The sequence below is a fragment of the Perna viridis genome, chromosome 1 (assembly GCF_037379345.1).
Source record: "Perna viridis isolate PV_CMFRI_1.1 ecotype Kerala chromosome 1, ASM3737934v1, whole genome shotgun sequence".
In the NCBI taxonomy this organism is placed as follows: domain Eukaryota; kingdom Metazoa; phylum Mollusca; class Bivalvia; order Mytilida; family Mytilidae; genus Perna; species Perna viridis.
Window position 1 is genome coordinate 32,835,901 of NC_142445.1, and position 25,742 is coordinate 32,861,642.

Consider the following 25,742-nt stretch of genomic DNA (forward strand, 5'->3'; position numbering starts at 1 on the left):
TATTTCTGTGAATTTTTCAAAGTTCAAGGCCCGTAATTTCGATAAAAAACATCAGAGCAGAATGAAAATTGAAACTGACCTGTAACTTATCATGGTGAATTTATTTACCAAAAAATCATGTCAATATCTGCAAGCGTTCAGAAAAAAAAGTCAGAGAAAACGTTTTTTTCTGTGAATTTTGGCAAGTTCAAGGCCTGTAATTTCGATAAAAATCATGAGAGAGGAACAAAACATAAACTTGTCCTGTAATTTATCATGGTGAACTTACATACCAAAAATCATGTCAATATCTGCAAGTATTTAGAAATGAAATTCAGAAAACTGTTATTTCTGTGAATTTTGCTAAGTTCAAGGCCTGTAATTTCGTTAAAAATCATCGGACCGAAACGAAAGTTAATCTTGACATGTAACTTATTATGGTGAACTCATACATAAAAAAATCATGTCAATATCTGCAAGTGTTTAGAAAAAAAGTCCGGAAATCTAAAGATGGACTGACTGTTCAAAAACATTATACCCTCCGCAACTTCATTGTGTGGGGTATAAAAGAACTGTTATCATCAGGAAATTAGCCTCGTAAAATTTACCTGCATTTTCTCCCCCATGTTGGGATGATGGTAACTGCAGTTACGATCATAATGTTGAGCTTTCGTTTGACAAACATCAAGATCTATAAAAGGGAGACTTCTCTTGAAAGAAGTTATATGTTTTTATCTCTTGATGAAGTTTATAGCTGGGTTTATCATATAGTTTCTCATGATACACATCTAAACATTTTTTTACTGCAAAAGACAGGTTTAAATATCCATTTCAAGCATGCAATTTTTGGTCAGGATATTATAAATTCATTTACAAAAGTCAGTGAATACCGCATAATCATTTAATATGTAAAATTTCCCACAGCTGTCGAAAGGTACATGATATGCCCTTTAAAAATACTTTGAGATTGAATCCCTATAACACTGAAAAGAAAAAAAAACAAATACAAAAATTGCAAGAAAAAATATTAAAAAACCTAAACAAGAGGCTCCCAGTACTTGCTAAGCTGGTTCAATTTTTGCATTTCAAGGCCAATAATGTAACAAGTAGTTGTCCAAAAATTTTGACTCAAAGAGTAATCAAGGGAACCAAGGTTCTAGCAGTAATCAAAAGAATGTAATCCAGGGACAAAGACCACACATGGAAGACAGACATACACAACAAAGAACATAAAGTAACTAAAATAATACATACAAAGTAACAAAAGCAAATGAGCAACTCAGACTCCACTAAAAACTTGAAGCATGGACCAAATGTAGGGTAAACGTCCTCTGCTTTAAAAAAGACTTAAGTAGGACATATCACTATAGATCATTTCATCAAATGAAAGTTTCTTTTTTTCTATAATAGTTTTCAAGATATTGGCTGAAAAACATTATTTTTCACCTTTTAAGGGCAATAACTGTAACAAAGAATTGTCCAAGATCTTTCATCCAATCAAATTTCTGTAGGCCTTGTCATAAGGATCATTTCAGAATGTTTCTCTCTATCTCTCATACTTAACAAGGTATTTGAAAAAAATGTAATTTTTAGTGTTTCAAGGGCAAGGACTTTGACAAGGAGTAATCAGACATCTTTGATCCAGTGCAGACTTGTGTAGGCCTTACCAAATGGATAATTTGGGCAATTGATAGAATTTGGCTAAACCTAATGGCTTTGGAGATATACTTCTGACTGACACATATGTTCTATTTTTAGTAAAGGCTATGTTTTTTCGATACCATCAGTTCTATGCAGATTACCCTAAGAAACATTCATACTAAGTTTGGTCCTACTTAATCAAGTAAACTCAAAGGAAAAGGTTTTTGAAAAAAAATAACATTAAAAATAGCAAAACAAGAGGCTCCCAGGAGCCTGAATTGCACATCTCGTTAAATTTTATCTTTCAATGGCAATAAATTTAACAAGAAGTTGCCTAACAATTTTGACTCAATAAGAATTTGTTAGGACTTATCATAAGAACCATTACATGACTAAACAGATAAAAATGAAAATTTGACACAGGTATCATGCTTAACATTTTTACCCTATCTCAGAATTTGGCTAAACCTAATGGTTTTGAAGATATATAATAGAAAAACTACTGTCTGACCCCTATGTTCTATTTTTAGTAATGGCGGCCATGTTTTTCGACGAATCAAAAATTTAAACATAACATTTTTTGTGCAAGATACCCCAAGAAACATTAATACCAAGTTTGGTTCCAATTAGTCAAGCAGTGTCAGAGGAGAAGTTTTTTGAAAGAAATAACATTAAAAATAGCAACAACAAAAAAAACGTTGAGAAAGGGCAATAACTCCTAAATGGCTTATCAGATTAAAATGAAATTTTGACCACAGATAGATCTCATCATTAACTCTGTCAGAATTTGGCTAAACCTAATGGTTTTGGAGAAATATATAAACGAAAAATTCCTGTCTGACCCCTGAGTTCTATCTTTAGTAATGGCTGCCATGTTTTTGATGGATCAAAAATCTAAATCGAGCTTTTGTGCAAGATACCCTAAGAAACATCTGTGCAAAATTTCATATAATTACGCTACATAGTTTCAGAGAAGATTTTTGAAAAAGTATCAACAGACGATGACGAACGCCAAGTGATGGCAACAAAAAATGTTGAAAAAGAGCAATAACTCAAGCATTGCCTAACAGATCATAACGTAAATTTGACCATACTTAGATTTCATTGTGCTGAACACTTTTGCCTTGTCAGAATTTGGTTAAATTTAACAGTTTTGGTGATATATGGGAAAAACTTCTGACGCCTTTGTTCTATTTTTAGTAACAGCAGCCATGTTTTTCAACTAAGCAAAAATCCCTACATCAGATCTAAGCAGAATACGCTAAGAAATATTCATACCATGTTTGGTTCCAATTGGTCTAGTAGTGTCAAAGGAGAAGATTTTTGAAACAAGAGGCCCAAAATAAATCCAATCTGCTAATGCATTTGCCTACCAAAATATATAAGGATCACAATAACAAGAGGATCCCAGGAGCCTGAATCGCTCATCTGATTGAATTTTGCCTATCAAGGGCAATAAATTAAACAAGAAGTTGTCCAACAATTCTAACTCAAGAAAACTTTCATAGGACTTATCATAAGGATCATTTCAGTAAATGAAAGTCTAAATCTATCATAGTTTTCAAGACATTGGCTGAAAACTGTAAAAAAAAAAACCCTGCCATTTTCCGCTGTCAAGGGCAATAACTCTTATAAGAAGGCGTCTGACAAATTTTATGCCTGAAGACTTTTGTAGTCCTAAAAATAAGGATCATTTCAGCAACTGAAAAAAAATTTGGCTATACCTAACCGTTTTGGAGATATATGTGAAAAACTATTGTTTGACCCCTATGTTTTAATTTTAGTAACGGCGGGCCATGTTTTTCAAAGGATCAAAAATCCCCACATCACATGCAGGATACCCCAAGGAACATTCATACCAAGTTTGGTTCCAATTGGTCAAGTAGTTTCAGAGGAGAAGAGTTTTGAAAAATTGTTAACAACGACGACGGACGACGCCAAATGATGGCAATAGCTCACGTGGCCTTCAGCCAGGTGAGTTAAAATGTTAATGACAACAACCGACAACAGATGACGACAACAGACACCAAGTGATGGCAATAGCTCACCTGGCTTTGGTCAAGATAGGTAAAAATATTTATATTGAAAAGAATTTGAAGTACTGTTGACTTGCCTGGTTTTCAAAAGTAATAACTGTACTTAAATAAAAAAAATAATAATTTATTTCAGGTTCTGCTACTTTATTTAAAATACAGGTTGTCCAAAGAAAACTGAGCAATGATGTTAAGTTGGAGTTGTAAAAAAACAGCCCATTGAGAAATGATTTTCAAAAAGATATATGTTGAATGCACAAAATAGAAATTGATATAATTAGTAAATTATTCAGTTATTACAACATTTGAAACAAAAAAATATAGTACCAATTCAACACAGTTTTAGCTGCAAAATTACAGTAGGCACCAGACAGGAAACAGTAACAAAAGCATAAAAGAGAATTTTTGTAAAAAAAATCATTGATTGCAAAATTAGCAATGACTGATGTCATTTTGTCACGCACATTCAAACTGCAATAATATCATTTTATAGAAATAATTCATGACATTTATTCTGTTCAGGTAAAACCACTGAAACAAAACCTGAGTATAAAAATTCATAGAAAATGATTGCATAGATTTCAGATTAAAATGTAAAGGTTTTGAAATTGGATATAGAAGAAAATTATTTTATAAGAGGTCACCTTGACAGCATAATATGGTTAAAGAGTAATCAAGGGAACCAAGGTTATAGCGGTAATCAAAAGAATGTAATCAAGGGACAAAGACCAGACATGGAAAACAGACATACACAACAAAGAACATAAAGCAACTAAAATCATACATACAAAGTAACAAAAGCAAATGAGCAACTCAGACTCCACTAAAAACTGGGAGCATGGACCAGGTGCACCAGTAGGATAAGCGTCCTCTGCATTTCTAGAAACACCCGCCGAGTTGCTCATAAAAAGTCAAGTCCGGGGTAGACAAACGAGGAAAGGAAAACTATGACCCGTTGAATAAATCAGTTTTCATGGTGCTGATAGATACACCATAACGATCCACAAGTTCATGATGACGACCATAAAACTTCTGTAGTGATGACTTCAATCTTGTAGCAACATAACCCTGTTCCAGAAACCTATTTGTTAGAGTTCTAGCGCGATACAAAAAGTCTGTGTAGTTTCGGCAAGCTCGAGCATAACGTATGAGTTGTGATGTGAACACTGTATACGCAGGAGCCAAAGGGATGTTGCCACAGATGAAAAGAAAGTTGACAATTCTGAATGAAAAGTCATCACGTTTGTCTTAAAGTTTGGTCAATAGTTTTCCTTTACCATCGATTTCCAAGATATGAGGCTGACTTCACAGTGACTGTAGTATCCTTTACCTCAAGTTCTTTTGGGTAGATGCGATGTATCAAATCCCCAAAATTAGGATTGTTTAAAGATAATACGTCATCTATATAGCGGAAACTGAGATTGAAGGATCTAGCCAAACGATATTCTTTCTTTCTGATCAGATCAGCTATAAAGTCAGCCTCATAAGAGTGAAGGAATAGGTCAGCAAGTAAAGGAGCACAATTTGTTCCCATTGGAATGCCGACCGTTTGTTGAAAAACATGTCCACCACACTGGACAAATATGTTGTCGAGTAAAAATTCCAGCATTTTGTAAACATCTTCCTCTGTATATTTGGAAGATGATTTGGAATTATTTCTTACAAAGTATGAGGAATCTCTACCAAGAAAAAAAAACAGGCATCAATACTGTGATAGAGGAGTCAAGAAAAGTCAAGTGATGCCCTATTCCACAGGGGGTTTCATCATAGTCCTGTACATAGGTTTATTATAAGTCATGTACAGCTGATAGCTGTCATTCCTATTATTATTATATAGGCCAAGATGAAAAAGTTCAGTTTTCTATTACTACATTAATATCTAGAATAAAATGAAACACATCATTGGTCAATTTTTTGCAACAAAAATAAAACCAGTAAAATTTTAAAACAGCCCCATCCAACCACTTTGCCACATTATACAAGCCTTGCATACAAAATTATAGATTTCTTGACTAAGAATTTGAAAGGATACTGTTAAGAATCTTGGAAACTAATTGTTAACCAGAGGCCCCCTGCTACCACCTACTATAAACTAGTTGTTTACCAGGACACATGTTCACTGAAATATTTGTCTGATGATTATACTGCGAGAGCCAACCTCTGTTACTGGGAAACTTTCATTAATACTTGTTGATTCCATCAATAGCAATATCAGGACATCTACGAGCCCTTTAATAACCAGTTGGTGACATTAAAAGTAAATTAATTGGATGCTTCCAATGTGTTTTTCTACATGATAGAAAACAAATCATGGACAAAAATCAGGGAAACACTGGAATTTAATGAATCATACAAACTAAATCAATCTAAATATGTCGCAAGTCAATTACAAAGAACAACATTTACAGAAAAAGGTAGCTGATGGTATCAAGCCCAATAATTACTTGTCACAAACTAAACTTAACAAGGTGCAATAAATCATGGTAGAATGTCATCTTCTTAAGTTATCCCTGCAGTAAAAGCTGTATAAAACTCTCAGTTATTGGAACTTCTCAGACATCAGTAATTGCTTAACCTGCATTTATGGCACTTTCATATTATCTGTCTATATAAATGACCACTTAGTGACAATAGTACAGCCTTTTCAATCCTTAAAAGGGAAAAAGGAATAATATTAAAAGTCAAAAAAATTTTGGAACTATTTTTGACTGACTCTTCTAAGGGGATTGGGTTAATTAAATTCGCCACTCCTTTTTTAAATTAACTTATTTAACTTTACTAAAATCATTCTATGACTTTGTTTACACCTTGTTTTATTCACTAAAGCCGTTTCCAAACAAAATATATGTTAAATTATGTTGAATCTTTTGGTCTGTCAATTCAACTGTTGTATTCAAAACAAGACGTGTGCAAGCATTTTTATAAGTTCTGATGTTTTAGATGTACAGAAGTAGTTTCATTTTGATTTATTTGGTGTCAAATATAAAGGTGCAAAAATCAAGACACCAAAATAAACAAGATTGCTACACAATAGCCATATATCCCAAAAACAGTTGCAGTTGCCAATATCCCAACATGCCTACAAATTTTGTTTCATCAAAATGGTGGTTTAAAAACACATCTACATGTCATAAATATATTTTACAAAACACAGGAAGAAATCACCAAGCAGTTTCAAAGGATATGCATCCCAAAGCCTTTTACTGTCGAGGAAAGTTAAAACACACAATATCTTTGAACTTTTACAGTTTTATTAAAAATTGAAATACTGGTTAAGAACAAGCATCTACAAATTGAACAACTAATCCTACTAAATATTGAAAAAATCTTACGTGCAGTTTCTGAGAAGTTCTGATTCATAAGTTCTTCTGTGGTTGAGAAAACTGAAAAATAGTATAAGTCCCAAAACCTCTGTAAAAACTGTAAAACAAAATGACAGCATGATATGCACATCTTCACTTAGCAACAGAAAATCTTACTGAATATGGAGATATTCAATAAGCAGTTTTGGGGGAGTTGGGTTGACAAGGTCATCTATGGCTGTAAACAAATTGTATAAATCCCTAAACTCCTACAAAAATTGTCAAATCAAAATGGCAGTATGATTACCAATTCCATAGGGAAAGTCTATAGCAAGCCAGGACCATCACTATCGTTTCTAACTACCTGGTTTTTGCCTTGATATTTTCTCTATCAACAATATCAAAAGCTTTCTTTTAATGCAGAAAACTTGTGTGTAATTGTTATTGCCATTCTATGAACTGCTTATTTTTTATTTGCAGGGCAGCTTTTTGGTTTGGGTATTATTAGGCACAAAAAAAATCAAGTTAGCTAATCTCTGAGTAATTCCTCAATTGAATTTTCTAATTTATCCACAATGATTTTGTCAGGGACTTTGCTTGACAATGAGAGTGCTTAGATAACAAACTATGAAAAAGTTATCCAGAGAAAACAAGCATATGAACATCTTTAATCCATGTAAAAACATCAAATATATAAAAACTTCCTTGCAGTAAAACTGTAGGAAAACTGTCTGGGGGAAAAGCCATGTACCCATAAATGGAATGGTTGGACTGACAGATGGATGGAGGGATGGACAGATGAACAGAGGTCAAACCAATCCCTTGTCATGGATCCATGACACTGTTTCTGTTTATGATAGACACATTATGAACATGATTATACAATGAATGATATGAAAAACTGTTTTTCTAATTCTGCTTCAATTTTCATACCGCTTGACCAGTGTGGAAAAAAATGTTCTCATCACTAATGACTTTTTTGCTCTCTGAGTTCAATCGGCTCAGAAATCCATTTTCTTGGACTCCATCTTGAATCGCCTGGATCGCCATTGTAGTTATATATTTCAGTTAAATGAGATAATTTTGGTGTTTTCTTACCTAAAATAATAATTATGAAGGAACCCGGGAAGATTTGAAGTGAAAAAAACCTTTGATATCTTTTAGTTTCTTTTGTTTGGAATGTTTGCGTTTGTGTGATGTCAACATGTTTCCCACGAATCAGAATCATAACGTTTCGCTCGCTTTTCATTTTTGGGTATTTTTGACGTTTTTAGGGCATTACAGAAACAGAATCTACACTCAAAGCTTGTTGATTATGAATTTCTCACATATCGTGAAATAAATTTTATGGTTTGAATAGCTCGGCAAGCCTCGCGATCAAAACCAATAAATTTAATTCACTCGATGTGAGAAATTCCATAATCAACTCATTATCATTGTAGGTTCTTTATGTCAATTAATATTGACTAAGGAGCTTCAAATTATACTTAAATCTCACAATAAATAATTGTATGGAACAGTAATCAAGGGAACCAAGATTAAAGCTAAAATCAAAAGAATGTAATCCAGGGACAAAGACCAGACATGAAAAACAGACACACACAACAAAGAACATAAAATTACTAAAATAATATATACAAAGTAACAAAAGTAGATGAGCAACTTGAAATGACAGTAAGGTACTAGTTAGAGATGGAACAACTTGTCAAAGTTTTGTCAATTTTCCCAAGTACATTCATTTCTTTCTGGGTTATAATCTCCTCATATTGAAATTACCACTGAGATTTATAAATGAATCAAGGATTTTTATAGTATACTACTATAATCAAAGTGCTGATAGCACCTGCGGTTTTTGATTCATGTGAAAATTGTAGCATGAACAAAATTTCATAGATTTTATGAACTTAAATAAAATTGTGACCATACATGGCATTTTAAATACTATTAAGAACTGTCCTTTTTTAATATGTATAAACTAAAAGTCAATCTATACTACTAATGCAACTTCACATACATTAACAAATTTAGTTCTAATTCACCTTTTTCCCCAATTTTAAATCTATCAAAAAGTTAATGTGCATTTATATTCAAAAGCTATATTAACAGAGTATTTATCCTATGTAACAATTATACTTGAATAAAACGAATATCTAAGAAAATAATTTCCTTAACACAACTAGACACTTTTATCAATTTAAATTTTCCCGCCAATTTTACTTCGTTGAAATCACAGCTCTTCACTTCTATTCATAAATGGTAAAATATTAATGATGGGATGGATAATTTGACTCATAAGTGTGTTAAAATGAAAATATTTAACACATTTTATCCTTCCAGACACATTACTGCAAGAAATAAATTCCTTAAATGTAAATTTATTACTAAATATCTTTCAAGGCCAAAAAGGAGTACCTCAAAACTTGATTTGATATGAAGACTAGATCTTAATATCATTTGCATAAATAATAGAATATTCCTGAGCTGATAAATTGTAAGAAACATATTTTATTGTAAAAAAAGAGGTATTAAATGATATAAAAGGAATTACATTTGGACTATATTTTTGTGTAGTGTTCAGATATAGTAAGGAAGTTCCAGTGATGGGCAGGTGACATAAAGTATTTAGCTCCTGAAGGATCAAAAGTCCAAAAATCCATGAATAAATAAAGTTAACCAATTTTGAAGTCAGATCCTATTAACAAATTTTAGCAAGGATTGAGAGAAAAATACTGGATAGAATTTTTTTTTAAAGTCAATTGCATATATTACGTGGCATAATGTTTAATAAACTTTATTAGTAACTTATTTAAGTACATAACATACCAAACACAATCAATATCTGCAAATGTTTAGAAATAAAATTAGGATGATTACACATATTTGCTGCAGAATGATGGAATGTTGGATAAACAAGGGTAAAAATAATTTGTTCCTTTTATAAAAAGGATAGGTCTCCAGAAAATGTTACATAATTCTGACAGATGAGAGCATTAATCATAAGTTTCTTGGGAGTAATTTAACTCAGAAATGAAATTATATTTTGTACTGAAAACTCAAAAAGACTTGTTTTACCTCGTGATATCATTTCTAGATAAACAGATCTAAGAATTTATATTTGCTGAATTGAATGATGTGTGAATAGCAATATCATTTCTAAAGGAATAACCAATAGATTAATGTTCTGGTTAGTAAAAACCATTTATAGATTACTAGAAATTGAAGTAATGAGTCCCTTTTATGATCTATTGAATCCAGACTTTTTATCTGTCAAAGTAAAAACTTTACAAGCAATTGCACCACCAAATAGCCAACATACATTTACTTAATGGACAAAACCACTAGATTCTGGTGTTTAGTTCCACAAGATTTCCCCAGCAGAGCAATATTTTGTCTACTTTTTGCCTATCATGGTTTGTTGATGATGGCTAAATAACATTATACAACATTTGCAATCAACTTCAAATGATATTTAAGTTATATGTGACTGATATGACTTATTGGGCAATAACAAATATTCCAAAATACAATATCCTAGTATAATCTTATTATGAGTTCATTCAAATGAGAAGTGAGTTCATTTTTCCAAAGCCCCGTGCAGGTACGGGTGTTAAAAGAATAGGCCTGCAGCAGCACTAAGCTTGTGGTAAAAGGCGACTAAATATTGCTCAGAACCCTAGCAGGGGGCTAGGGCACTCTGCCCACAGAGCAACTGGGATGTGTGCCCCAGGTGGTGGAATGGGGTACCCCGGCTTGTTACATGCTGGGGTTGTAAGGCTATAATACGGAAAACCTGACCGCAAACCATAGTGGTCATCCATGTTGGGAAAGATGCCACGTTCATTAATTCATGTCTGTACTTATATAATTCAGTTACTGTGTGTAAAAATGGAAAACCGAAATAAACTGATCCATAAAATGTATTAACATGAGGTAAAAAGGAAGCGATCACCATTTCAATGGACTGGTTCAACTGATCAATGACTGATTGGAAATTGATCGGTGATCGAAGAATGATCGCAATAATAGTTGCATTGATTGGTTCAGGTATAGTATGGTTATGGGACATGGTAGAAACACAATAAGTATTTCCATTAAAATGAATGCTTTAGTGAAAATCCATACTGAAGAAATACTTTATAAAATACAAATATACAATAAAAGGTAAAAGTACAAACTCTTTAAGAATCATTAGATGTTGTCAAAATGTGAAAATAACACTAAATGGCAAGCTAATCATTTAAATGTTATTGTTTGATCTCTGATGGAAATAGACAATATCAAGTTAGTAACATCTTTAGGCATGACAATTGTGAAAAACTACAAGATGAAAGTTAATACTTAATGCAAAATAACCATTAAAATACAATTAAATAGCATCAATTGTTATTGATTTAGCTTAAAACTTTTAACACCTTATGGATATTGGTTTTGTGATTGCTGTTTTTTTTTTCACTCATTATGCCCACAGAACACATCTAAATCACTGCACAGTTTGTGTACAAAAATAACACAGATTTACATGTTTTTGGATAATGACCAGTAAAAGAGAAAAATGTCAATGAATTTTTTTTAGACATTCAACATCTGCCATTTAATTCGGCCACTTGTAACTCCTTGTTACTAAAAATGGTGAGAAATATTCCAATATGGAATGAAAATGCTGGTATGAACTTCAAGAAGGAATCTCTTTTAAAAAACAAATTTCAAAGTTGGGACTAGCAATAAAGTAAGCCAATTGTTTGGGGTGTAGCCCCTTTGACCCCATTACAGCTCGAAAACCATAAGAAATATCTAAAATCTAATTGAAAACTGCAGGCAAGAATCCAATAACCAAAAAAAAAAATTAATTGGGTCAAAAATAAAATAAAAGGCTCACAAGAGCCTGAATCGCCTATCTGTTCAATATTGAAAGTTTTGCCTTATTCAACTCTTTATAACATTATGTATTTTTAATCAAAACATTAGTGATATATACACAAATCCAGCAACTTTGGTTTTCTGGATAACAGGAAAAAAGTGGAAAAATTGTCAAAAGAGTGTTTTCAGGGGATACCACTTCATGAAAAATAAACAGATTTTTCTTAAATTTGTACTAAAGATAGATCTTATTATACTGAACCTTTTTCAATTCTTTCAAAGACAATAACTCTAACAAGGAGTCATCCTACAACTTTGACCCAATGGAGACTTTTGTAGGGCCTCAGGATCATTTCATCAGTTGAAAGTTTTTTAATATCTCTTATAGTTTTCAAAATATTGGCTGAAGACTTCAAAAGAAGTTGTTTTTGCCTTTCAAGGCCAACAACTTTAACAAGGAGTTGCCTGTAAACTATGACTCAACACAGACTTTTGTAGAGCTCTTCAAGTTGAAGAAGTAGGATCAATTTCAATTTTATTTTTAATATCACTTATAGTTTTTGAGATATATGTAGAAATTGGTGACTTGACCCCTGTGGTCTAAAAACAGGAATAGCTGCCATTTTTTACACCTTAACTGTATAATCTATACAATTTTTTTAATTGGATACCCTAAGGATGCTGGTGACCAAGTTTGGTTATAATCCACAGAGTGGTTTCAGAATAGAAGATTTTTTAGAAAAGTTGACAACAGACAACAGACAATGACACTGAAGACAACAGATGCCTAGTAATGATTAGTAATTGAAAAATGTAGATTTTTAGGGTGTGGCCAAACTTTTGCCCCATATACACTAAATATGCTTAAAGCTATTTTAAATCTGTTAAATATTCAAAACACAGAATTTTATATGAAACTAATTAAAATATGAATTGTCAATATTGAACAAAAAATAAACCTTCTACATTATCTTTAAATAAACACCTATTTTATGCATTTTGACTCCTTTTTCGAAGAACAGTAGGGGACAGTGACCCCATTTTTAAGCTTTATCGCCACAAATAACAATATATCAAATTTTCATGACATTTGGTTCACTACAATTGAAGTTTTCGCATGGAAACAAACAAACTTACAACAAAATCATAACATATGTATGAAAAAGTGCATAAACTGATTTTCTATGAATTGAATCCATGGACCATAACTCAGCTAAAAATCATCTGAATGAAGAAAAATCAACCTTGGGCTGTACATCATTTGGGTATAGCTATATATTAACAATCAAGTCAATATCAGTCCCAACAACAGACAATGTTTCCAAAATATACAAGTTCCAAGTGCCACAAAATAGAAGACTAGAACACTAATAAAACTGATTCTGTGACATCTTTCAGAAAAGTATCTAATGAGTAAAGCAAGCCTTTCAACATCAGCCTTTAACAAACTTGGAAATGTCTGGAAAGCAAAAAAAATATTGAACAAAATGACAATAAGAATATACAAGAAAAATGTAAGAGCAGTATTACTATTTGGAGCAGATGCATGGAGAACCAACAATAAAAGAGAGAGAAAACTATGTGGAGTAGAAGGAAGACTAAAGGAAAATTTTAAGAATTAAATAGACAGATAGAGTATCCAACAGTGATCTCACTGAACAAACTGGAATAAGCAATATTAATATGGAAGAGTAATCAAGGGAACCAAGGTTATAGCGGTAATCAAAAGAATGCAATCCAGGGACAAAGACCACACATGGAAAACAGACATACACTACAAAGAACATAAAGTAACTAAAATAATACATACAAAGTAACAAAAGCAAATGAGCAACTCGGACTCCACTAAAACTGGGAGCAATGACCAGGTGCACTGGTAGGGTAAGCGTCCCCTGCTTTTCCAAAAACACCCACCGAGTTGCTCATAAAAAGTCAAGTCCGGGGTAGACAAACAAGGAAAGGAAAACTATGACCCGTTGAATAAATTAGTTCCAGAAGCCTATTTGTTAGAGTTCTAGCACGATACAAAAAGTCTGCGTAGTTTCGGCAAGCTCTGGCATAACATATGAGTTGTGATATGAACACTCCAAACGAAGGTGCTGAAGGGATGTTGCCACAGATGAAAGGAAAGTTGACAATTCTGAATGAAAAGTCATCATGTTTGCCTTAAAATTTGGTCAATAGTTTTCCTTTACCATCAAGGTCAAGATATGAGGCTGACCTTACAGTGTCTGTAGTATCCTTTATCTCAAGTTCTTTGGGGTAGATGTGATGTATCAAATCCCTGAAATTAGGATTGTTTAAAGAAAATACGTCATTTATATAGCGGAAACTGAGATTAAAGGATCTAGCCAAATGATATTCTTTCTTTCGGACCAAATCAGCTATAAAGTCAGCCTAATAAGAGTGAAGGAATAGGTCAGCAAGTAAAGGAACACAATTTGTTCCCATTGGAATGTCGCTCGTTTGTTGAAAAACACGTCCACCACACTGGACAAATATGTTGTCGATTAAAAATTAAAATAAAGACAAGAGGCTCCCAGGAGCCCAAATTGCTCATCTGGTTGAATTTGGCCTTTCAAGAGCAATAAATTAAACAAGAAGTTGTCCAACAATTTTGACTCAAGAAAACTTTCACTGGACTTATTATAAGGATCATTTCAGTAAATGAAAGTCTAAACCTATCATAGTTATTAAGACATTGGCTGAAAACTGTAAAAAAAAAAAAAAAAAACCTGTCATTTTATCCTGTCAAGGGCAATAACTCTTATAAGAAGGCGTCTGACAAATTTTATGCCTGAAGACTTTTGTAGTCCTAAAAAATGGATCATTTCAGCAATCTGAAAGAATTTGGCTAAACCCAACAGTTTTGGAGATATATGCGAAACACTATTGTCTGACCCCTATGTTCTATTTTTAGTAACAGTGGCCATGTTTTACAACGGATCAAAAATGGCCCATATAAGTTCTATGCAGGATACCCTAAGGAACATTCATACCAAGTTGGTTCCAATTGGTCAAGTAGTGTCAGAGGAAATTTTTGAAAGAAATATAAAAAATAGCAAAAAACGTTGAAAAAGGCAATAACTCCAACATGGCTTAATAGATTAAAATGAAAATTTGACCGCAGATGGATCTCATCATGCTGAACACTTTTACCCTGTCAGAATTTGGCTAAACCTAACCGTTTTGGAGATATATGCAAAAAACCATTGTCTGACCCCTATGTTCTATTTTTAGTAACAAGGGCCATGTTTTTCAATGGATCAAAAATCCCCACGTCAGTTCTATGCAGGATACCCTAAGAAACATTCATACTAAGTTTGGTTTCAATTGGTCCAGTAGTGTCATAGGAGAAGATTTTTTAAAGAAATATAAAAAAATAGCAAAAAACGTTGAAAAAGGGCAATCTCCAACATGGCTTAATAGATTAAAATGAAAATTTGACTGCAGATAGATCTCATCATGCTGAACATTTTCACGCTGTCAAATTTGGCTAAACTGAACAGTTTTGGAGATATATGCGAAAAACTACTGTCTGACCCTTATGTTCTATTTTAGTAATGACTGCCACGTTTTTCAACAGATCAAAAATCCCCATGTCAGTTCTATGCAGGATATCCCAAGAAACATTCATACTAAGTTTGGTTCCTATTGGTCAAGTGGTTTCAGAGGAGAAGAGTTTTGAAAAATTGTTCACGATGACGACGGACGACGACGGACACCAAGTGATGGTAATAGCTCACATGATGGAAATATACAAGGCATGTGCTAACAATGGATAACATCAAGCACATAAGTAAAGCACTAAGGTGGACAACAGCTGGCAGAAGGAATACAGGATGACCAAAGGGTACATGGAGAAGGACATTAGAGGAGATGAAAGAGAATGAAATCAGTTGGAATGAAATGGAAAGAAAGGCAAAAACAGAGATGGACGGAACATACTGTTGGGCACCTTATGTGTTGCATGACACTAAGAGGATATAATGATGAAAGGAAGCATGATGAAAAGTGTGTAAAACTGTATATCTGCATTAGCAAAATATTAACAGACCAGAATAAAATATTCAACCTTGATCTGTAAATAAACAAGGTAAAGCAATGCAATACAAATGTATATAATATGAAATCATGTTGTTCATATTTTAAACATGACCAAAAATTTAAATACGATTTGTAACTTTAGCAATGTACCAAATATCAAATTAATATCTGTAAGCATGACCAAATAATTTTGGAAAACTGATTTGCTTGCCTAACAGGCAGACAGACAGATGGAGCACAAACCTAAAGAACCCTTTGGGGATATTACCCACACCTGACAAAGCTAGATTATTAGCAACACCAAGTAACATCTGCATTCTGTGCAAAAGAAGATAGTGAGTATTTCTTACTAATTTGCCAATCATTGGAAGTGAGAAAAACATTTGCCAAAGATGACAAGTAATTTGGTTCATTAAGGAAAGACTTTCAATACAGCTTATTATGAATTAGGCATTAAAATTGTAACATACATTGAGCATATTACAAAACCTTTATACAATGGGCTACACAATATACTGCAGCATTGTACTGGTTACTGACAATTCAATTACAGTGAAAAATATGACTAATAATACAACATGGTTATTGCATTTATATTGATGAATACCATATGATCTTGCATTCTTAAACAAATTTAAATAACATTGATTCACTGTGAAAGAACTATTGTTTGTGGGGTACCAATATTTGTGATTTTTGTGGGTGAGCCAGACCACAAAATCTAACACACAAGAAAAGGAGATTCCCATTAATATGTATACTGAAACCTCAAAACCACGAATTCAAGTATCCATGACATATGTATCTTCCCTAATCCACAAAAATTGGTATCCATAAATTAAAGTACTTTCACAGTAGTACATACATCAAAACGAGCAGTTTCAGAGGAGTTACTTCAAAAAGGTCTTGTATTGTGAAATATGCAGAATATAATCAGTGTCCCATAAAGCCAACCAAAGTAGCAGAATTAAAATGCTGGAGTAATATCATACATGCTAATGCTCAGGGTTTCATTCTGATCCTCAGGAATTTTGGCCCTCTTTCAGGGTTCAGGGTTGAGAAAAATGTTCTCAGGGTTTTCAGAAATTGTCAGGAAAAAAATTCACATCCCTTTTTCAAATAAGAGGCTACCCTAACAGAAAAAAATTAGTTGCCCAGGTCTGATTTTTTCAACAAGCTTAATTTGCTACTTGGAAACATCATCACATGTCCTCCAAATTCCTTATTTTTGTTTTCTGCTGGAGGCTTTGCCACACACCCCCTAGTTCCCCTACCTGGGCTTTGCCCCGAACCCACTAGGGACCGTGAAAGGTTGCAAGATCCCTCGCTGATTATATCAGGGTTTCCATCCTTTATATGTTGGCAAGGATGTGACATGCATATCTATAATTTCATAAACAATAATCATACCTACTGGTAATACAAAAAAAAGATCAAGCTGTGAGAGGATGCCTACCGTTATGATGTCCTTCAGTCACTTTAGTGAGAAAAGAATAAAATCATGTACAGGCCTCAAGGTCAAAACAAAAATGATCTTACAAAGAGTTTCAATCTCAAATGTTTGTCTGGTTTTAGTGTTTTGACAAAAGCTATAACACCTGAACCATTTATAGATTTTATTAATGATGACTTATATGGATAATTTATGTAGTTCCTGTGATGATTTCCTGCAGTTAAAGTTTCAGACATTTCATCTCTGTAGAATGATCACTATCACAGAATATCTATTGTCTCAGGGACAAGCCCAACAGGTAGTCAATCTCTGTAACATCTGAACAAATAAGACTTATTGATTAAACTGAATGTCATGGATACTTATCTATTATACAAACCTGGAAGCAATGAAACTTTTTTTTTGACTTTTTCAGATATGAGAGCCAAAGTTTAAGCAAATGTAGATTAATGAGTCAGCATGCTTAACCTAGCGCATCTGTGGAAAACTCTAAATTCAATAAAAACTGCAATCTCCACATTGTAGACCTGTGCAAATGATATGTTTAATTTACTTCATTGCTCTCAATATGCAACTAGAGACTCCATTAAGCCAGAATAACTTGTTTATAAACACCTGAAATCTTTAGCTTCCACTACAAAAGCAATTATATAGAGACTTTTATATGTTGTAGAAGCCTGAGTACTCAAGTACTCTGTCAAATAAGGAAATGAACCTAGACTAGCCATACAAATCTGAACTTGTTTTCTAAATTCTTTGCTTTTCCTCTTGTCTAAAAAGAATTAGTGCAGTCATTTTATCACTGTAATAGAATCATAGTCCAAATGTTTTTCTCCACAAAATCTAACAATCCAGATAAAATAAGGGAATCATAGTCTAAGGAACATATTAAAAAAGAACTGAAATATAAAAGTTAAAGAACACTTATATATTTGACCATTTGTGACTTCAGCTGAATTGGAATTTGCTTCAATAAAGTTAGCAATGATGATACTTAATTGTATTTAATTCTGTAAATAAATAGTCGCCTTTAATTATATGCAGTATCTCCCAAGTCAAATTCAGTTTAGACTATCAATAGTGAAATGCAATAAAGGTTTATGTTTTTTGAATGTCTATTTCTAAATCAAGCAAGACTAACCTGTTTGTCCATGATCTAAAATCTGTTCAATCCAATCTACTTTACAAATAACATCTCAGAATGAATCTACATTCTATTAGTGAAATGGAATCTGTCACCGTTGGATTCTTTTCCAAATGAAATATAAGTGCTGTCATTTTTCACAGATATCATGTGATTCTCACCCATATTTACATGGATGAATCTAATCCTGTTTTAAAATAAGTTTTCCTCCATTTCAACATAAATCTTGTATCCATTACAGTGTCAGGTATCATGTAAATTCAGCATCATCTTGTTGCATGTGACTCAATTCACAATTGGCTTTTCAGTATTGCTTGTTAATGAAAATTTTTAACTAATCCAACAAACTCAACAGGGGATACCTAACACACTTTTTTCACACTACCTCATTTTATTCCTATACATTTTCCAATTTCATAATTGATTTTCTTTCTAACAATGTACCTTGATATGCAAAGGATATTCATAGCATTGTACCAGGTTTAAGAGCATAATAAAAAAGGATATGTAAAACTATCTTTTAAATTGATTTGGGCCATCATTAATTTGGGTTTTTTTGCAGGTGTAAGATATATTAGATTTCCTGAATACACAAGTCATCTGTTTTAACACTGACAGTGTTCTATCAAATTTATCATACAGTATCCTTTTGTCTAAAGACTGCAAGCATCTTGTCAATAAAATGGCACTACCACATGCTATAAAACACTTTCACACAGACACCTTTATTTAGAAAGAAGGGATTTTGAGAAATTTCATTTTTTAAAACATTTCATCAAGCATTGTCAGATCATTTTATTAGTTTGATAAAAGTCTTTCTTATGTAATGGTATTGCAACATGCAATAGGGTAAAATTAAAAACCATCCACTGAGGTTGGTTCAACTTCCTTTGGCAAAAAATATGGTTGTTATGTCATCTTGTACAGAAATGAACTGAAATTCAACTAAACAACTGAAGAACTGTCACATGAAATGATATTATCTATTAAAAAGTGAAACACATTTCAGGCTTAAACACAAGTTTACTTTTGTCATATGTTATGAGTAATCTGTGATCAGGAAAAGATATCAAGAATAGAAAGTAAAAATCAAAACAAAATAACGTATTTCTAAAATTTGGTATACATGTGAGTCATTATTCAGGTTTTTAGTTTTTACCTACAGAAAACCACACAAGAATTTTAATTTGTGAAAATAATTAAAATACATGGTACCAGATCCTGTGAGGATTAGTATAGGAAAAATAAAACTGATAACATATTGATTTTCTTCCAGCAACTTAGATTAAGTAAGATCACAAAACAGGATATTTGGATGTGAAAAATGCTATTAGGTGATTAAATCCATACAGAAACTAGTAGACGACAAGTTGGTTTAATAAGCCTTTTCTCAAGAGAAGTGTAAAAGCCATGTGTATAATTACTGGCTTTCAGGAAAATACTATCAACTTAGAGCAACATTTGTTGCTTCTGTTTAGTATTAGCAAACAGTAAAAATAATAAGTAGTAAATTTTAATTTTTCCTAAAAAAAAAAACAAAATGTATACAAAATTCACCATTATTGTGAGTATGATATACATGCAATGCAGGAAAACTTATTTTAAACATGCAATGGTATTTATTTCTTTCCATTAGAACACTGGATAATTGATGTGGTTTATTTTGATAAAAAAAGAACAATTCATCAAGAAGAAGCGATTGCAGTTCCACATAAGAGGAAATCTTGATGAAACAATGTTGAGAGCACCATAAGGGTATTAAGTTCCACGACACAAAGGAACTACACATGTATGCACAGAAACAGTAAATATCCAACTAAAAGCCAGAGGTGAACTCAGGTACTCTGGTTCAATTTAGTAATGAAATATCTAAGTTGCACAGTGAGGTACTTGAAAAATTCCTTCTACAATATCAGAACCATGTGAGCAACATTATAAGGCTATTGTTACATTTTAAGTAAATTCAAAGTACTTATTGAAGTTTGACTTTAATCCTGCTAAAATTACATTTTTTTTTTGCATTGTTGATCTTCGAAAGGATTTTTTACAGTAAGTTTGTTTAAGTTCATATATTGGTTAAAGCATAAATTCAATCATAATAAGTGAAACCTGTCGAAAATAAACCCTGAATAAACCAAAATTTCAATGACAATATTCATTTAATCAACCACCCTAGCAGCTATGTACAAATAAAACAAACTAAACTACTATATGGTTACCTTTTACAGCCCAAATTTTTAAAAAGTTGTTCAAAACCATATTGCAATATGAAACAAGTAATATCTTAAATCAAGGACTGAAGTCTTCAAAGTCACTAATCATCAAATATTCCATGACACTGATTTTGGCTTGCTTTCAACATCTGAAATGGCATGCATGGGATATGCTCTAAAATTGGGTACCTTCCATTAGAATCTTGGTTCCCTTGATATGATTACTCTTTCATAACCACGATGACCCAAATTTTTTTCAAAAACAATTGGTTACCAGAAAGTGCAGGTAATGTTTTCGTTCCACTAGTTTCCCTCAAATTTTTAGCGATCTTTAGGTCACTTATGATATTGATCACTGAACCAGATTAGGAACCAGATTAAACAATTGCAATGGCTAAATATATAAATCAGGGCCCTGATAATGTATATGACCTACAAAGTCAACTGTAATGAGCCCGTATCTGAATCGGAAACTGGGTAATGTTCAATGCTAACTGATCATTTCATTGTTTAATGTAAACTTCCTATTCTCATACAAGCAAAAAACACAAATAGAACACATGTGTATGATATTTAAGAGGTACATTTTTATCTCGTATGAAGCTAGAACTATGAAGCTATGGCGGTAAATAGGGCACCAATCAGCAGTTTAATGTGAAGTAGTGAAATATAATTATACAAATCATATGCCAATGTAAAGTACTGAAATTACGAGTGCAAGAAGTCGCTAACAATATTTGCGACTTAAAAAAGATAGCCTATGCATTTTCTTGCTTTGTCAGTCTATTAGTTATAATATCAATTCAGATAATGCAACAGATAGATAATACTACTTGACAATCTTAAAAATTCAATAATGTCCCTAAATATTCATTATTATTGAAACTGCTAGTTAAACAAGCCTCGATATCAGTCTGTGGAATAATAAGAGAATCATTAATTAGATTTTTATTTTGTAAATTGTGTGATCACTGTACTATATTTCAAATTCAATGATAATTTAATTGGTTCAATGAGTACACTATTATCAATATAATTATTCAATATATGAAAGTCAAAGATCGTTTTTGATTAAAATTATTTCAGACGCAATAATGCCCAAAACCAAACCTCGAGTTTCCTGTTGCCACAACTTTTGTCCTATGAAATGCAAGGAGGTAAGCTCCATAGATTATATTGCCATAGTTAAGCATCCTGGTTGTCACATGATGCCAAACTAAACGCAATACTTACTATGTTGGAGCATAGACAACCATGGAGGAAGACCAGGGACAGGTGTATAAGAATACAACAGGGTTAAATATATTGGTTTTATCTTATTTTGTTATCATGGGTGTTAAGACAATGGCATGTACATGCTTTGCATGTCACTATTATGAAATTGGGAGATATTCTGTTCATTTAGTTCAAGTATTTTGATTCTGATATTTCAAGCCTTAATCCAAATTTTTGTTGGGATTTTCATTTCAGAAACAATAGAAACATGTCATGAATTTGAAAACATAGCTGATTTTACAATTATAAGAACTAACCTTTGTTTAAGTCTGAACTCAACATTTATAATGTGATTTTAAGTAAAACTGTGGAGGTGAAAATTAAATCATAGATAAAATTAATTGAATAAGAGGTGTGTGGTCCACTATCAAACTCTGACAAACTTAATCAACAAGGAATCAAATCTTAGGATAACCAAAGACATTTCCCTTGCACAAGCAAGTCAAAGGGTCAGTAATAAACCAAGACAGTTTATCAAAATGGCTTTTTATAACAGCATTAGCTGTGTATGAATGATATGATAGTGTATCTTAATCAGAAAAGTAATAGAATACATTGTACTACATGTAAATTCAGTTTCCAGTGAAATATTTAAAATAAATCACCCTTCCAAACTATGTTATTATTCAATGTAAGGTATGGAACTGTTGATGCATGTAAGCAGGTGTAAAACTGTTGTAACAAAAAGGTTACATGTGAAACTGTTGATGCAGGCAGGTAAAGTATAAAACTTTTTGTAACAAATAGTTTAAATGTGAAACTGTTGATGCAGGTAGGCAAAGTGTAAAACTGTTGTAACAAATAGTTTAAATGTGAAACTATTGATGCAGGTAGGCAAAGTGTAAAACTTTTTGTAACAAATAGTTTAAATGTGAAACTGTTGATGCAGGTAGGCAAAGTGTAAAACTTGTAACAAATAGTTTAAATGTGAAACTATTGATGCAGGTAGGCAAAGTGTAAAACTGTTGTAACAAAAAGGTTACATGTGAAACTGTTGATGCAGGCAGGTAAAGTGTAAAACTTTTTGTAACAAATAGTTTAAATGTGAAACTATTGATGCAGGTAGGCAAAGTGTAAAACTGTTGTAACAAAAAGGTTACATGTGAAACTGTTGATGCAGGCAGGTAAAGTGTAAAACTTTTTGTAACAAATAGTTTAAATGTGAAACTGTTGATGCAGATAGGCAAAATGTAAAACTGTTGATATAAGTAAGTAACATGTTAAGCCGTTATAAGAATTAGTTTAAATGTAAAACTGTCAATGCAGGTAGGTAACAAGTAAAACTGCTGTTACACTTTGTTTAAATGTAAAACTGTTGATGCAGGAAGGTAATGTGTAAAGCTGTTGTAACAAATAGTTTCAATGTAAAACTGTTGATGTAGGTAGGTAACGAGTAAAACTGTTGTAACAAATAATTTAAATGTAAAACTGTTGATGCAGTTAACTGTTGTAACAAATAGTTTAAATGAAAACTGTTGATGCAGGTAGGTAATGTGTTAAGCTGTTATAACAAATAGTTTAAATTTAAAACTGTTGATGCAGGCAGTTAAAATATAAAACTTTTTCTAAAAAATAGGTTGAACATGAAACTGTTGACACATGTAGGTAAAATGTAAAACTGTTGCAGCAAATACGTAAAGTGTGAAATTATTGGTACAGGAATGTAAAGTGTGAAGTTTTTGTAGTAGGTAGATAAAGTGTAGAAAAATTGAAAGAACTTAGTGAGCACACTTTCATACCCACACCCAGATACTGAAGGTAGGGCATGTTTTAGGTTAGATATTGTCATAGATAATTGATAATGAAAATAAGAACAATTTGACTGCACTTGACTGTGTGAAAGGAGTTGCACTGAAAAACTAGAAGCTCTTAAGAACCTGAATGGCTCACCTAGTTTGATAAGCAACATCTTTTTTTTTTGTAAAAGCCGCCATGTTTTTCCTTGGATAAAAATCCCTAAGAATATTCATACCAATTTTAATTCAAATGGGCTCAGTTGTTTCAGAGAAGTTTTGAAAAAAATGTTAACAAGAACGATGGACAACGACAAAAATGGACGCCAAATGAGCTAAAAAGAACAACTGACAATCAGATTGACAGACAGACATGTCAAAAATATTATACCTCCAGCAATTTCACTGTGTAACCTTTTGAGGAAAGCAATGGAAAGAGCAAACGTCTGACTCATGCAAACCTGCTTATTCCAAATCTTTTTACTGCAGTCTTTTCAAGTGATATACCGAAGTTATAATCTAGGAGTTTTTTATATATATATTCCCTACTTGCGGTGCTCGGATTGCAGCCATATTTTATCCTGTTTTTGCCAAGGTACCTCCCGTAACAGCAGGTGTAATTTCGAAGTCTCTCTAATCTATGTTCGGATTCGGGTGCAGAAAAAAGAGATAACTCGAATGAAAATGGAATCCCCAGCAGACAAACACAACGGTGTTTCAAAAATTTGCAGAGTGTTTCATTTTGTTGGTAGATTACATAAGCAGGTGCAAAGCTGAGCCTGAGGCCAAATTGAAGTGTAGGCAAAATTACGGCAAGGGGTCTGGGGGCCGCGTAAGGCCCCCAGCAGGTCCAGGGGGCGAAGCCTCCCCAAAGCTCCGCGGAGATAGCGTTTTAGAGCATCAATTATGCCTCTCCTGGATGTATTTTATCTCAAAATTTTGAAAAAAATGGCAAAATTACGTGCAGGCAATAGCTTTTTTGGCTAACGGCAGCTACGCACCTGATAAGGATGATTTTCATTTGTATCCCGGTAAAGAAAATTTATGGCAGGGTCAGTAGAACGATCTATTCCCTTTTGACTTTCGAGATTTTCTAAAGTATCGTCGATATCGGATGGAAAACCTTACGTGTTTGTTCCGAATAGACACATGCTTCAAAGGGAGATAAATGTTGACAAAATGTTGGTCCGCAAGTCGGGAATATATAGCATCTGTGGTGGAAACTGGTTCAAGGGTTTAGGGTGACAGGAAGTTGACGTGATGAATTAGTAAGTGAGTGAGTTCTTCCCGATCAGTTGTACCGAATAGACGTCCTGAGCATGCTCCTGACTAACTTACCCGTGTGCAGCAGACTACTGAAAGGCGAATATCCTATTATTACTATTGGTAGTGCGGGTGTAGATGTGCGAACTTCAAATACTCAGAAACAGTTTACTTGATTTTTTTTACGTATATTTCGGCGCAAAATTTCAATTTGGATTTTTTTTATTATTTTTTCCAAATTGGGTATGCTGATTTCAAAAGAGTTTGAAAATCAATTATGTATGAGTTTATTTGTAAACTAATCCATATATTCTATTGATTTAGTGGAAAATATTGATTGATTCAGATTAGGTTGTGACTTACCAACCTATATTTTGATATCAGCCAAGTAACCAATTGTTAGCAGGTATTGTGTTCATATTGAAAATTGATATTAAGGCCGTAAATTTATTTATAGATTTTCTGATAATTTGAGGACATCACATATATACATTGTATAATATATATATGTATATTATCTATACATACATGTTCTGATGTAAGCATACACACACATATATGTAAACTGTAGAAGCTTTTGTCAAGTTGCATACGGATCCAGAGATAGCTACATCAGATGTTCCGATGTGAGCGTGTAATACTTGTACTTCAAATGTAACTATGAGGAGTGTTCTTTGATACATGTGTGTGCATTGTATGACCTTATGACCTTTCAACATAAGGTCTGATTACAATTTTCATTTGTGCATGCATATATGTACATGCATTCCCTGGTATATCATCCTGATACTTATATAAATAT

General features: G+C 32.8%; 1 protein-coding gene across 2 annotated transcripts in view; it reads right to left on the reverse strand.

Moving 5' to 3' along the window:
* Positions 1-18,814, reverse strand: part of LOC148628424 (E3 ubiquitin-protein ligase PDZRN3-like) — a 165,192-nt gene extending 146,378 nt beyond the window's left edge. The window contains exon 1 of one of the 2 annotated variants that reach the window (XM_088587371.1): positions 18,454-18,814. In XM_088587371.1, the coding sequence (XP_088443497.1) occupies positions 18,454-18,465 (12 nt within the window). In that variant the 5' untranslated portion in view covers positions 18,466-18,814. Of the gene's footprint in view, positions 1-6,985; positions 7,038-18,453 lie in introns of those variants that run through there. The other variant, XM_088587460.1, reaches the window with a different exon arrangement.
* Between the last annotated feature and the right edge of the window lie 6,928 nt (positions 18,815-25,742).